The sequence below is a fragment of the Harpia harpyja genome, chromosome 9 (genome assembly GCF_026419915.1).
Source record: "Harpia harpyja isolate bHarHar1 chromosome 9, bHarHar1 primary haplotype, whole genome shotgun sequence".
NCBI classification, from domain to species: Eukaryota; Metazoa; Chordata; class Aves; order Accipitriformes; family Accipitridae; genus Harpia; species Harpia harpyja.
Genome location: NC_068948.1, coordinates 35,206,170 through 35,221,497, shown reverse-complemented (window position 1 = coordinate 35,221,497; position 15,328 = coordinate 35,206,170). Strand labels below are relative to the sequence as shown.

At 51.8% G+C, this 15,328-nt stretch overlaps 1 protein-coding gene across 1 annotated transcript in view; it reads right to left on the bottom strand.

Annotated features, from left to right (window-relative positions):
- Positions 1 to 12,667, bottom strand: part of TMEM132B (transmembrane protein 132B) — a 260,488-nt gene extending 247,821 nt beyond the window's left edge. The window contains exon 1 of the mRNA XM_052797177.1: positions 12,412 to 12,667. Coding sequence (XP_052653137.1) covers positions 12,412 to 12,496 — 85 coding nt within the window. The 5' untranslated portion in view covers positions 12,497 to 12,667. The remainder of the gene's footprint in view (positions 1 to 12,411) is intronic.
- Positions 12,668 to 15,328: the final 2,661 nt, after the last annotated feature.

Sequence of the window (15,328 nt, the reverse complement as noted above, 5' to 3'; positions counted from 1 at the left end):
CCCAGCAACTACTTGCAACAAGGGCTCCTTATGGACACCTTCAAGCTTGCCATGTTCAAATCCCACCATTTGTAACCCTTCTTTTAATCTGAATGACCATTTCAACACGCAGAGGCAGAAATCTTTACAATAAAAAAAAATAAGAAACCCAACACTCCTGGTCATCTGAGGTAGCCCCTGGAGCAAGTTTTTACAACCAAATTAAAATTCCTGAAAATTGTAGGTTTTAATGAAGACACTGATATAGCCAAACAGCTATAGCATGGCAATGCACCTGCATAATACATCACCTTGAGAATGTATTACCGTGAGATATGTGACAATGACAATGTTCACCGTCGGACTGTACCTGCAGCAAAGAAAAATAGTCACTTGCCAATAACCCTGCTGGTAATTAACTACAGAGTTTCAGGGAGGAAAGGATACCTCTGAAATGTTATGGCAGATACGTGGTATCTAAAAAGCAAAGGCAATCTATTTTTTCTTATATTATTTTTCAATTTGATACAACTTCTATTTGTCCAAAGGATGAAAAAAAAGTCCCACAGACTCTGAGCACGTTAATGTGCTTTAGATTTTGCCAGTTATCCACATTAAAGCAAAAACCTGCAGTATTTGGGTTTTTTTTTTAAACACCAGGGGGCTGATTACTGTGAAATGATCTTAGGTTTCTCCCACTAAGTGGACAGACAGATTGCTACTTCTGCAACTTCTTTTTTGCAGTGCTGAATTCAGTTGCTGGTTGGAGCCTCCCCACCTGGGTCCAGCGCTCCCCAGCATCATTTCCTCACACTCACCATCTCGCTTCCCAGCCTGAGGCTGGGGTACGGAAAAGGCTCTCTGCACGATGTGGGAATGCGCACGCACCTGCCAAGCCGAAGCACGCACTGGACCACATGAGCACCGCCGGAGTCCTGCACCTCTCGTGCCCACGCTGGGGGAGAGGAAACGGCACAGGCACACCAGAGCCCCAAATCTGGGTTTTCGTGGCAAGGGAGATGGTGGTGATGCTACGGAAAGAAATCCCACCAGCGCTAGCCAGACCAGCAATGAGATCTCTCCAGCATCCCAGTAAACAAGCTGGAATTTAAAGGGTTCTACGAGGTGGCAATGAAACAAAAAGCATTGCTAGACGCAACCCATCTCCTTAACTATTTTTTAAAAGAGAAATTTTACAAAGCGAGAACTGAAACTCTTGCTGCCAAACTTCATCCCTGCTACCCTGACGAACACGGCAAGCCCATTCGCAGTGGTAAGCGACTCATGAACAGTCGTGAACATTTTGGGTCTCCGGCCAGCAGCCGTTGCCTTCACAACCCATTCTCACAGGCAAAACACAGCTGGTCAGGAGAAAAACTTGGAAGAAACTCCTCAGCGTGCATGGAAGGGAACTGCCCATTCAGAAGGCGCTTTTTAGGAACCGGTCCTCTGAGCAGACACTGCCTGCTGTTGGGCATCATCCTGCTGTAGCCCAGGGACTGCAGTCCCTTTAAGACGAGGACGAGGGACAGAAGGAGGAAACACTCAGTTTGATCTGAGGAAGTAGAAAACCCCCATGAAAAGCAAAATCCCAGCCCCAGGAATGACTAAGCACAGAGTCAGGCACACATTCCCAGAGCCGCACCAGCTCTGAAGGTATGCCGTACAGAAATGCCATGGGGGGGGGGGGGGGGGGGGGGGGCGGCACGGGACGACACAAACAAAAAAACCCGAAACCTAAACCTAAAATTAAGGACCCAATTCTTTAGCAAGCCACATGAACTGCCTATGAGTGCTGTTTATAAGCAATCCCATCCGCCTGTATCTCCAGCTGATGCACAGATAACAATATATGGGTCAATAATCATTTATCTAAAGATATGTGTCAACCCATCTCTCCTCTGCTCTCAGACAAACCTTTTACAATAGCTACTTACTTTAACCCTGAATTATCTGCCTCTGCTCATCTTCAGGGAGAAGCAGCACAGCAGAGAAAGAAGCAGGCAATTCCCTGTGATCTGAAAGCTCACTTTCTAAATCAAATCAATTTTTCTAACGTAATTTGCCTAATCTAAATCACTGACCCATGCATTTTCTCACAATCCTTTGACAAGAGCTGCACCAATTGAAGCAAAGCTAAAACACTTCAACCAGACCAATTCATAGAAGTCTTTAGAGGAATTCTTTCATCGCTGTAATTAATTCTTTAAGTACCACAGTGGGATGCTCTGAATTCAAACCCAGTCCAAGGAGTAATGATTATACTAATGGGAGAAGCTGTGCAGTAAATAAATGCAAGTGCCCTGCTGAAAGAGATCATTTTCAATAGGAGACTGCCATTCAGGGAGATAACTGTGTTTTGGAGATAATAACTCAGACGATGAAGTCCCACAGACTGGAGTCTGATACAGCAGTTCCCAGACCCCGCACACCTAACCGGGCTGAACGTTTAGATGGATACCATTTATAGTTGGGGCTGCTCCGGCTCTCAGCCCTTTGCTCATGACAGCCACGGACCCACCATGATCACTGCCTCAGGCGAGCCCATGTAACCAGCTGGAACAGTAGCGATACGGGGTCAATTCGGCTTGGCCGGCTGCAGACCCCCTTCCCAGCTAACCTTCAGCTGGGGCTGAGCATCGGAAATGCATCAGGAGCAGCCGGGAGAGCTGCAATTTATCAGCAGCTTTTTAAGCACATTAGACCACAGGCACACAGGAGGGCTGAGGGCTTTTCAATCATGACAAAAGTAAACTGCTCATGTCAGACGGGGCTCACTGCTGGGCTGTGCACAGCCTCGCAGAGACTCTGCATCTTGCAGGCAAGGCCCTTGCATGGGGCATTCAGCCAGGGGACACAGGGAGCCCGGCTGCTGCTGATCTACACTCGGACTTGGCTTTATTGGCACCGCCAGCCACGGGAGGGCTAGTGGGGACTGCCATGCAGCAAGTGAGAAGGTGTGGGGACAGAGAGCCTAGGGGAATTTGGGAAACCATCTAAAAGTTTGCTGTTTGGTATCAGAACCAAAGCAATGACTTCTCTTTGACTTTCCCTTTTTGTTAATTGGCTAAATGCAATAAAGCCTTCTAATGCATTTAATGTGTTGGGCTGCAATATGCTCAGAGAAAGGGAGAAAGATATTTTAACTCTGGATGAGCAGGATGCTTTGGCAAGACATAGCTGAAGCTGCACCCAGGAGCTGATACTCATCAAAGCCCCGCATCCCCCAGGGCTTACAAGAGACACCACTAATCTCATTACGACACTAGTAGTGTTGCAAATATGGAGGGCTTTGTGGTGAAATAAGGTGCACAACACAGACATTTGGGTTTTAAAAGGGCACATCTGAAGAACAGCTCCTCAGTGCAGTCCCTGAAAAGATGTCCCCAATCCCCATGAGCTGCCTGGCTCCATCACACCAGGGAGGTGATGGGGTGGGCACCACAGGCTGGGCTCTGCTCTGTAGGACTGTCTGATTTTAGCAATAAAGAACGTTAGCTCCCACCTCTTAATTTCTGCTTAAGACTTCCCACAACAGTTTTAACAGGCTGGTGCAAATCAAACTCAGCAAAAGAAACAAGTGCTAATTCAGCCCTTCCCTAACATAACTCATGGCACTCAGCCTTGCGATGCCAACTCTGGGGCAGCCTGAGAAAGCCCTGACACCCACCCACACGCCTCGGCAGTGCCCAGGACAGGGCTTGGAGATGTCAAGCAGCTCAGCCACCAAAACAAGCCCAGGCTGAGACACAGAGGAGGAGATGGCACCCGAGCAGTGCTTAGCATACCAGGGCCAACGGACTGGCCATGCTACCTCAGCAGCCTCCCATCCAAGGTGAGCCTCACTCCTCAAAGAGCAGCAGCAAAAGAAATTAAATAAGCTGTCTTCAAAAAATAACCCCCGAGCCCAGCTTCACCCAACACCTCTGCTCTCCCTGCCAGCAGGGCTTTCGGTATGGGACTGCTGCCCTGGGGCCCCTTCATGGGGACAATGGGAGAGCACAGACCACATCTTCGATGGTGCCTGCTCTCTTCTCTAAAGCCCTTTGAGATCTACACATGGAAGAATGATGAATGATTAAAGTTTGAAAAGAAAAAAAATGCCCCAGCTGCAATAAAATTCATGCTATCTTCTGTTTTTCTCTTGTTTCTCTTCTTTAATGGAGTTGAGCCTTTTTTGCACCAATACTCATGCTAATAACTTTCAGCGGGCTACTCCTAAGCGAAAGACAGGAAATGAGTAACTGAGCTGCATTTAAAAAAAAGAGGAGGAAACCTTTGTATATTAATTCTCATAGCTGTCAGAGATGAGGATTTAATAATGTTAGTAACTAAGCTACTCCATTATTTCCAAACACCTTGGAGGAGAATGTCTTAGTGGGAGATGAATTAGATAGTGTGACTGTAACTGCCTTCTGAGTATTTTCAGAGCGTAATCTATGGCTCATCACCACGTGCATTTCAAGTCCTTGCCCTTTATGCTCCAAATAACCTCCAAATGTAAATGTATTTACATGCCAGGCTCAGCTCCTTCTTTTGAGCACTTCCCACTCGCTGTTTAACCCTGGTTTGCAGATTTGCCTGGGTTCAGTTTTGGACGGGTGATAAGGATGGAAAGTTGTGGATTCAGGTCATCCAATAAATGACGGAACGAAGCAGAGAAGAAAAAATGTAGGCGGAATATGGGAGAGGTCTAATAGGCTGTGAAACGCTCTGCCAAAGGAAGCAGCAGAAGTCCTGCTGCCTGCATCACTGAAAACCAGCCACACTCGGGAACAGACTGTACCAAACAACTGTCAGAGATGGGAAAGGCAGCTTATTCGCCAACTTTTCCAGCCCTAATTCCAGTGATTTGGGGATGGTTGAGGCATGCTGGCCTTTGAGCTTGCCGACAGAGCTCCGCTGCTTTCAGACAGCTTTTACCATCCTCTCTAGATGCCTCTGTGGCAACATTTTAAAAGCCTGTTTCATTGGGCAGGTCTGCATTGCATCCTTTTTGCACCCAATGAAAGACAATCAGACTTTCTGTGTTTATTGGTCCTCTACCCCCAGCTCTCTGACTTTCAGAACCACCAGTGACATCTCAGAGGGCTGTAGCCCCTCAAAGTCAGGGACAGAGGCACCGAGGGCTGACGGCTGTTGTCTCTCGCCACACCAGGCACCCACACTGGCCAGGGACTTGCCCCGTGCACACATCCAGAGCAGCTCCTTCCAAAACTCATCTTGGACTTGCTCCTTTTTCAATCAAAAAATCTGGGTACCAAAGACAGTCAGCAGCTACTGACTATTTGCTGAGTTTCTAATTACCACTCGTTGCATAGAAACCTGCTCCATCTGCTCAAGGGTTCCCTTTTAGGGTGCACGGACTCTGTCCTTTTTTGGTGCAAGTTTCTTTTTTTTTTTTTTTTTTTTTTTTTTTTTGAGCTGCAGCATAAATGTTTGTTTCGAGAGCTGCAGCATCCATTAAACATCCCTCCTTCCCCATCGTGGCAAAGGTCTTGCTGCTACGCAAAAGCTGTGGCTAATTGACAACAGCTCCTAAACTGAGATATAAAATAGTTGTGTCTGTCACTCATGCAAACAGCTGGCTTTGGCAACCCAACTGCTAAATAATGTAAAATGGTTCGTTTTTCTGACTCTGGGAAGATCCTTTATGAATGGAATGAAAGTCTCCAGTGCTACAGAGCCATGCCCTGATCATTCTTGCATCTTAAAAATCTAACATTGCCCATAAAATTCATAAGTAACATAAACCCTGTTCCTTCCACTACTTTCCAATCAGAAAAACTGGATTTAAATCACCTGCTGGCAGGTTTATTACAGGGCCCACAAGCAGATAAGGTCCTGTGCACCAGCCCTCTGCACTTAACAGGAAATAAATCTCTGCTTTGCCATCTGTTTTTGAAATGTTCCCACACAAGCAAAACAAAAAAACCCCAAAGATATCTGCACCTCTGATTTAATGTTCTGAAGGATTTTATTTCTTGGGTAATGAGGATGACATTTCCCCTCTCTCTAGCAGAAGTGCTTTTCCCCTCCAGGCCAATTTCCCCCAGAGCTCCCTTAGCCCGTGACCAAACTCTCCCAATGTTGTGTATTTAGGGTACGTGTTACCCCTGTGCAGATAAATGGGCTTGGGATAGGGACAGCTGTTTGGCCAAAGGCACCATCTCCCACACCATCCAGTGGGCTGGTGCCGGTGGGAACACCGTCTTTGGAGCCTCCCGAGCCCCTTGGCTTGGCCAGAATAAGGATTTTGGTTCCTGCTTCTCCATTTAACCCCAGTTTGAATTGCACCGGTGGGGTTTTTCCAGCATTTCGTTCCATCCAGGGCAGCTTTGTGGCACTATCACTGATGTCAAGCTGCCTAACATGGGTGGTTTTACACCATCCCCTCCCCGTAACCATACCTCTGGTCCCTTCACAGTCTTTAACCCGAGGGCAGCACAACGCCCCGGGACAGGAGGATGTGGCCAAGCAACAGCAGAGCCCTGAGCACCCTCTCTCCCAAGATTTAGCATCTTTGTCACTAGAAGTTCATCCTTCTGCCATTGCAGGTCTCCTCCTCCACTGTGGGGGAAGCAATGGGGCAGAGCGGCTCTCAAAGGCCAGTTGGTACAGGCACAGCAAGATCAGCAGAGCTGGTTTACACATAGTTTCCAATTAGTCTACTCAGCAGACAGCAGCTTCGTGGAAACCCCTCTGCTCCTGGCTATCCCTCACCCCCTCAGGGCACCCCTTTGCTTCACCCCTGACTACCACCATCACCAAAAAAAAAAAAATCAGGAAAAAAAAAAAAGAGTTAAAAATCAAATGCTACACTTCATTTTTCTCTCCTTGCCTGAAGTTGCGAGCAACAAGATAGGATGTAATCGCCACTTTTAAAATCATCTCCTATGACAGGCAAATTGATCAAGTGGGGAGGCCGGGCTGCTTTTGAACTTGAACAAACTGATTTTCCATGAAAGATGGTGTTTACATTGCCTCTCAATAGCCTGCTGAAATATGCATACCTCTTGCCATTTCATCACCAAAATTTGGGAAGAAAGAACATTTTGGGGGGGAAAAAAAAAAAGGAAAAAAGAAAGTGTGCTCGAATCTGGAGCACATCATAAATTCATGAAGCTTTCTGAATACTGTCAGAAACAAACATGCTTACGTAAACAAAGAAAAGCTGAAAGTGTGCTGCAAGAGAATTTTTTGGATAGCGCGGAAGAAACGTTAATATTTACATTGCACCTGAGACTCAAGTCTATCGTGCAAGGTACTGCGCAAACAGTGAAGTCCTTCCACGTTGAATTTACCCACGGCAGACACTCCAAGCAGCACTTGCATTACTTCCCATTGCAGCACTCTCTGTCACGGAGGGGAACGGAAATACCCAGGGAAAGCCAGACACCGAGCAATCCCTGTCCAGCCCTGTAAGTTATCTCAGAGGACCTCTTTACTTGTAATTTCTGCCTGCCCATCCTCACGTGCGAACGGCTTCCTCTGAAATGCCAGCTGGAAAACTCCCGACAGCATGAAATCGAAGCATCTTCCACGACATCTAGAGCACCACATGGTAACTCACACTCCCCAGCCTCCGTGGCACTTAATGCGAGAGGATTTGACAGCCGAAGTCGGGAAAGCATCTCCATTACCACCACGTGCCAGCACATCAGCTGAGCCACTGACAGGGGTAAGTGCTAATGCTATGCCAACAAATCAAGCCACCGCTTGTCATTAACAAACATTATATTTAGGCGGGGGGAGAAGGGGGAATCAAGTTCAGTGAATTTAATTTGCTGAGCTGATGGTATTTATTTCAGTGGGATGGCTCCTCATTCAGTGAGCTGTTTATTAAGGCCAGAAGATTTTAGTTTCCCTTGCTTCCTGCACGACGTAGGAGATTGCCACCTCCCCTTTGCTCCCTGGTCACACCTCCAAGACAGCACAGGTTTGCAGCCGCCTGCATAAGCAAGATACGTTGCTCGGTGAAGCCACCTCTCCATCGCGGCAAAACTCGTGCTTCATATCAGCATCAACCGCTGAAGTCTGAAGAGCAGCACCATGCGTTGTCATAACCCAATGCTATGAGTAACAATACCCCCCACTTCCTCCACGTTTCAGCAAAGGGACCCTCCTGGGACAGCAGCCAGCACAGGTCTCCCGAGCAGCCTGGCTTCAAAGCACACTTCTGAGGAGCTATGGAGAAGGGCAGGAGGGCCCCGACTCATTGTGGGGTCACCAGAGTAGAAATCTCCATCCCATGGGCACAAATGGCAAAACCCTACATAGCCTAAAATGCTACATAGCCCAAATCCCTGCCATGCTCCGTGGTGCACAGACTCCTCTCTCCAGGCTCTTTGAAACAAGGGAGTCCTTGCCCAGAGATGCTGTGCTCAGCAGACATCTGCCTGGGCTAAAAGAGTGACCAAATCCATGATGGCAAAACCATCACAGCAGTTAAACAAATGGATGCCATCTCTGGCTCAGGAATGCATCCCTGATCCAAAAACTCCTTCCCAAGACACAAACTGTGTCCCCGTCTCGGTGACCCTCTGCTCTGACCTCCTACAGCTGCTCCTGGGTTCGTACCTTCCTCGCCATGCTAAGCTGCTTTAAACACGGAGATAACAGGGCTTGGAGCGAGAGTCTTAAGAGCGTCTATCATTCCCGGTAATAAAATACAGCAAATTAATTGCACTTTATTGATTTTTTTTTTTAATGTAACTATTTTGGCATTCAAACCTCAAGAGACTCTATTGATCAGCCAAAGAGTCAGATGTCAATGAATGGAGCTTTGCGACCAAGCCTGACAAATTGAAGAAAATAATCAAAACCTGAAAACAGCGAGTGATATGGACTTCCCCATTTCAAATACACAAAGGGGGCTGCAGCATCAGTGAGAGGATATTTCTGAAGTGAAAAACGCTGCTCAGGGCAAGTCACACAGTTGCCTCCTGCATTCCCAGAGGGCCCAATGCTGGTCACAGCCGCGATGCATAAATCCAGAGCAGCTTTACTGACTTCAGAGGAGCTGCTCTGGATTTACACTGATGGGAAGTAAAATCAGAATATCTGAAATATATTGCTCTAATGGATGTTGGAGCAAGAGGCAGTATAATAATTTTAGACTTCTCCCCCCACCACACTATCCCCCAAATCACATCAGTTTGGACAGTCATTGCATAAAATGTTGAGATCTGCACTAACGGGGGGAAAATAACCTACATTTCAACAGTTTGTATGATCACATTCTGCAAATCTATTGTACAGTAGATAATAGAGGTCTTTCATTTTTGTTCCTGAAGAGCCTCTGCATAAAAAGTGCCTCCATATTATGTAGAGTGATACAGGGACACATAATAAAATAAGCATAATGTCTCTCCACCCACACCTCCCTGGAGCCAGAGCCTAAAAGCAATTCGCAGGTCCTTCCTCATGCACAGATCACGACAGCCCAAGTGCATCTTACAGGGGCTGAAGCAGTCAGTTTGTTCAATAAGCTTTGCACGCCTGGTCCCCGTGCTGCCATACTCCCCTCCGTCAGCCCCAGCCCCACGTTCCCACATCTGTTCCTGGGTGCACGGCGCTGCCCGCGCACAAGGCAGGGGAGCGAGCTGGTGAGACAGCACCAGGCAGGAAAACAAAATATTCAGGTATTCATCCAGGTCATTCACAGGATACCTATTCATATAACCTCGGAGACAGCTCCGCCGCCGCCGGCAAGGAAGGCGGCCAAAAACCCTGCCTAGATGCCAGCAACAAACGGGGGCCTGTTGCCAGCAAGAGACATCCTCGAGCGCGGCGTGAGCGGCCTTCGGCTGCCAAACACACACGCACACCCTCTGCTCACAGCCGCACGCACGCCAGCAGCCGGGCCACCAGAGACCCGGGGACAGGAGAGTGATCTCTTAATTGGACCTTCACAAAGCTATTTAGGGAACCTGCCTGACAGGCGAACAAATGCCACCCGCTTTGAAGAGGTTGGAGGAACTCAGCCTGGTGCACCCCCGGTCCCCGAAATGCAGCCTGCCCAGAGCCAGCCCCGGCAAGGGGGAAGGGAGCAAAGGCACATAAATAGAGAAAAATGGCAAGTGCCCAACACGACCGTCTGTGTGAGCTGGGAGCTTTGCAGAGATGGCAGCACCACGGCATGACTCATGCAGGTGTCTCTCCCGTCTGCAACAATCCAAACCAAGATGTGTTCCGTTAACCCCTGTAATCCAGAGGAGAAAGGTGACTTGGAGCACAGCGAGCTGCAGGAAGGTCAGCACAGCCCCAGAGGGAGGCGTTCCCGGGCACTGCCGCCACTCGCCTCTTTCGGAAGAGGTTTCCCCACATCCCAAACCCCCTCTCCACACAGAGACGTTGCTGTGGTCCACACCAGGGGTGGGACAGGGCAGGGGCAGCGCTCCGCTACGAAAGCGAAGGGATGCTACAGTCTAGAGAGGAGAAAGAGGCGCAGGCTGGGGACAGATTCATTATTCACAGCTTGAGCTGAAAGCGCACTGTGAGTTCCTAACGCGCATATTGTGCAGGGAGGCATTCAGAGAGCAGGGGAGAGGGATGGGTACGATGGTAGGTTTGCAGCCACAAACTGTTTCAAAGTGGGTTTCCATATGTTTAAGCACTCAGAGCACTGGAAGAATTACACCCACAGCCCGATCTCACCATGGTAGCTACCCACACAGGAGGAGACGGGAGGGGGGAATATCAGAGAAAAGATTACCATTAATGTGTCGAAGCAATAAAAAAATAAAAAACCCCCAAGAAAACCTGCTCCTTTGCTGCTCTTAACTCTCTCCTCAGTTAAAAGGAGAGCTTTACACAGTACAGGGCATTGCACTGGCAACGGACAGCCATCACTCTGCCGGGGCAGTACTGACCCACAGGCAGCTCATGCCCTGCGTCCCATGCTTGGTGCCCCACTCCCCACAACCTGCACCCTGCTTTCTGTGCCCTGCACCCCACACTCTGCACCCCAGTCCCCATGTCCTGCTCAACAGGATTTCCAAGTGCCCCCATGGCCGCACACACCCCAGGCAAAGGAGGGAGCCAGAGGGCAGGGGCAAGCAGTGCTTTTTAGGGTAAGCAGAGCAAGGACCCCCTTCTGTCTATCATGTGTGTGTCCCCCCAAGGCTGATGCCTCCTTCCTAGCAAATTGTTCCTGCTGTCCCTGTAGGGACCTTTCCTGAAACACTTCCCTACCACAACGCATTCCCTGTGCCCTCCCCAGCAATGACAGCTGCTGCTATTACCCCTCCCATAGATCACTCCTTTTTTCACCTAAAAATCCTTGCATTTAGGCATATTCCTAAAGCCTCAGTGAAGTCTCCCCAGTAGCCCAGGCTCCACACTATGGCCAAACACGAGCACCGTCCCAAGCAGCAGCAAAGGCAAACGAATCACTGAGCAACTTCAGCGCTGATGCACCTTAATTAATTTGCTTTTAACGACCCCTATTTATTAAGAACAACATCTGCCAGGGAGCTCACATGAGCAAGCAGAGGAAAACGTGCCGGGAGAGAAGTCCTGCAAAAGACTTTCCCAGGGGCAGCAATTCAGCTTGCCAGCCTGGGGGTGAGCCTTTCCCCGGCAAGCACCCACGACTGGGACCCAAAAGGCTGCTCCTGAGTTCAGCTGGGGGGGGGGGAAGAAAAGAAAAAAGAGAGCAAGTTGCTCCAAGCCACGCTCTCCCAAGCCCCAGGTGTGTTGCCTCGCAGCTGGCCGCAATTAGGAAATCCCACCTTAGCTCACCTAAGGGCCTGATCCTGCTACCCACCAGCCCATGGAAACCCACTCTCCTTAAAATTAAGTGCAGGAAAGGCAGCACAAGCATTATTTTTTAACTCCTGTACATCATTCATTCCCCACCCACCCACCCGAGGATATCCAGGAGCGGTGGGGAGAGCGGGGGGTCGGGAGTCCCGTGGGAAGCCCCAAGCCCCGCGACCCTTCCCCGGCCCCCAGCACTCTGGGAAGCCCAAACTTTTCCTTTTTCCCCCCAGACTGGCAGCGATCCACTGGCAGCGGCCGAAGCCGCGGGGCAGCCCCCCACGCAGGGGGCCGGGGACCCCGCGACACGCGTGGGGAGGGGGCGGTGGGGGAACACGGGGAGGCGACTGTGGACGCGGCGGGGGGGGCTGCCGCGGTGGAGATGGATGGGGACAACTTTGTGCGCCCGAGAGCCGGGGATCTGCGCGCGTCCCATCCGCGGGCGCGCAGAGCAGCGCGGAGCGCCCGGGGGAGTCGTGCGGGGGGGTGGGGGACAGACCCCGCCACCCTCCGCGGCCACGTCGGTGGGAGAACTGGGAAGAGGGAAACAGCCATAAATAAAAACAGGGGAAGACATAAAACAAGGAGTTTAAACAAAACAACAACAAAAAAAACCAAAACAACAAAACACCACGGGGCCGGGGTCGCGGCGGCGACGCTGGGGGTTACCTCGGCACAGGAGCAGCAGCGGCGCCAGGAGCAGCGCGGGGCCCCGGGAGAGCATCCTCTTTGTTCCATGCCCAGAAGTAGTCATGGTGCTGATTTATTTGGAGAGGGGCGGCTTAACGGGGCGGGGGGGGGGGGGTGCTGGGGGTGTCGCGGCGGAACCGCTAACCACTCCCCCCGCGCCTGCCCGCTCCCCTCCGCTGCGCGGCTCTGTCCGCCCGCCCGTCCGGACGGCGGGGCCGGGCGCCCCGCGGAGGGGGGGGGGGGGTGTCCCGGCTCCCCACCGGCCCCCCACCGGCCCCGCACTCACAGCCACCCCCGCCGCATCGCTGCCCCGGGGGGGGGGCAGCGGGCGCCGCCCCCCGCCCGCCGCCGCGGCGGCGGCGGCAGCAGCAGCAGCAGCGCTCCCCCGGGGCAGCCGGGCGCTGTGCCGGGGGCTGCGGCGGCGCGGGCGGATGGACGGACGGACGGACAGACGAGCCGGAGCCGGGGGCGGCGCCGCCGCCGGGCTCACCTGCGGGGGTGAGGGGGGCCCGGGGCTCGGCGGAGCCGCCCCACAGGTGCCCCGCTGCGCCCCCCCCCGGGGGGGGAGGGGGCACCACCCGGACACGCGGCTCTCGGGAGCCCGAGCGGGGCCAGCGAGCACGGGCGGGGCGGGGGGGGGGTGGCAGAGGAGCCCCGTGTGCCCTTTTCTGCAGGACCACCACCCCCCCACACCTTGCTGGCGGCCCGGAGAAGTTTCTCAGCCCCGGTGGGCTGGGGCCCGCCCGAGGCCGGGCCGGCAGCCCCGAGCGGTCGGCGGCGGGGGGGCGGGGAGGGTTTCCCTCAGCGGGCGCGGAGCGGCGGGAAGAGCACGGCTCCCCCCTCGCGGCCGCCGCCGTCACTGCGCGGGGCGCGGAGCCGGCTGCAGCGGGCCGCGCGAGGAGCCGGGCGCGGGGGTGCGCGCCGCGGGGCGCGAAGAGGCGGGCGGGGGCGCGTGGGGGGGGGGAGGGGGGCTCGCAGAGGGCGCGCGCGGAGCCGTTTGCAAAGGGGCGCGCCGCGCGGCTCGCGAGGAGCCCCGCAAAGGGAGCGGGGGAGCGCCTGCCACGGGGCACCCGAGGAGGCGCGCGCTGGCAGCGGAGGAGCGCGCGCGGGGCTGCGCCCGCAGCGCGCGCAGACGGTGGCCGGCGGCAGCGGCCGCAGGGGTGAGCTGCCTGCCGCCAGCCGCGGCTGAACGCTTGGATTACGGAGCCGAGCGCTGGCCGCCTTCTGTAGACCTCTGCCCTTGAATCCAGAAGTACCCCACCGCAGGAACCAATATTTCACTGAAAATAAACTCGGCCTTTAAGAGCTGGGAGTTGTTACTGCGGTCGCAATAAAACCAGCGAGGTAGGAAAAGAAAAGGAGAGGAAAAACTGAAAAACCAAAAAACCATCCCCTTGGGTTCTTTCCCAGTTTTGCAAACGTGTTTCCGAGTTTGATTTTTTTTTTCCCCCCTCCCTGCATAAACAAGCTTTTATGTAGTACTTGCTGTAATCTTGTTTGCCTCCATAACCGCTCCTATGAATGTCATAAAAAATTTAAGTTTAATATTTTACCGCTCCACACAAACAGAAACGTGAATAAACGCTTATCTCCCGGGTAGGGAAATGTCGTATGGTGGCATGAGAGTCACACGCAGAGAAATCAAACTTGGGCTGAAGAAACTGAGCCCACACAGGTAGCGGGGGGCGGGGGGGGGGGGGGGAACAACAGACAAGAGAACCCAAAAATTTAGTTTTCTTCTAATAAATAAAAAAAATCCTCTAAGAAGATAAAACTAATAAATAAAAAAAGCTGCAGTAATAAAGATCATCTTGCCGTCTGCTCTTGGTACTTGATATAATAAAATGCAACAGGAACATTTAGCTGCTAGCGGAGACTTGGTGATCCAAAATAAGTTAATTAGCTACTTCAGACGTCCCTGTTTATTTCTTGGGGAGCGGGCAGGGAATACTGGGTTTGCTGCAGGCAGCCAGGTGGAGGTACGCACACCCTGACCTCAGCGTGAGCACAGGAGATTGCAAAGAGCATCCGAAAGCCGTCCGTGAGCTTTGCCCCATGGCTCGGTTGCATTCCCGGGGGGGGGGGGGGTTAGAGGCGCCCAGGCCTGTGCGCCGGGCGGTACGAGACAAATGTCTTTTGCAGCTCAAAAGCAGAGGCGAGGCCCAGCTGGCGTACGCCAGAGCAGCGCCTTGTCCTGTCCCCCTCGTCTCACCTGCGAGTCCTGCACGCAGCCAAAGGCCTCGACCACAACCTCACCTTTATGGCAGCACTGGAGAGACTTCACTGCAGCATAGCTACACGATTTAAAGTGTGATTTTATAACCAACACTGGAACGAAAATCCAAAGTGAGAAATTTTGCAGACTGAAGAAGGGCTGACAAGGAACCGAGCCTACTTACATAGGTCTGGGTGCATTGGCCGAGAGGTGCTCAGCCCCGCTCCTGCTAGCTGCATATAGGACTGGTCTGGTTAATGCCTTCCCAAACTTGTGCTTAAGATGAATAGTAAAGCTGTACTGATTCATCACGTGCCTCTCAGCCAAATAACACAGTAAGGTCTTCTCCCTCCTCTACAAACTGCTTTAATGCTTACATTGTCTTTTAATGAAGGCTAATATCATTCAGGTTAAAATGAAGTGGAAACAGGTGATGTCTACAGATTGTAAGAGGGTTGCTCTAGCATTGACCTCTCTCCTCTTCCTGCAGGTTAGCTTGCTTGTGTTGCAAGAAACAAACCATAACAAAATAAAATGCAAACAATAATAAACCATATTGAAGGTTTTGCCACTGAACGCTAGGGACTGTGTACAAATAAACAGGTGAAAATAGAAGTTATCACAGAGAAAGGGTGTCAGAATTAGAGATTTTCCAGCACAGAAAGCACCTTGCGGGGTGAG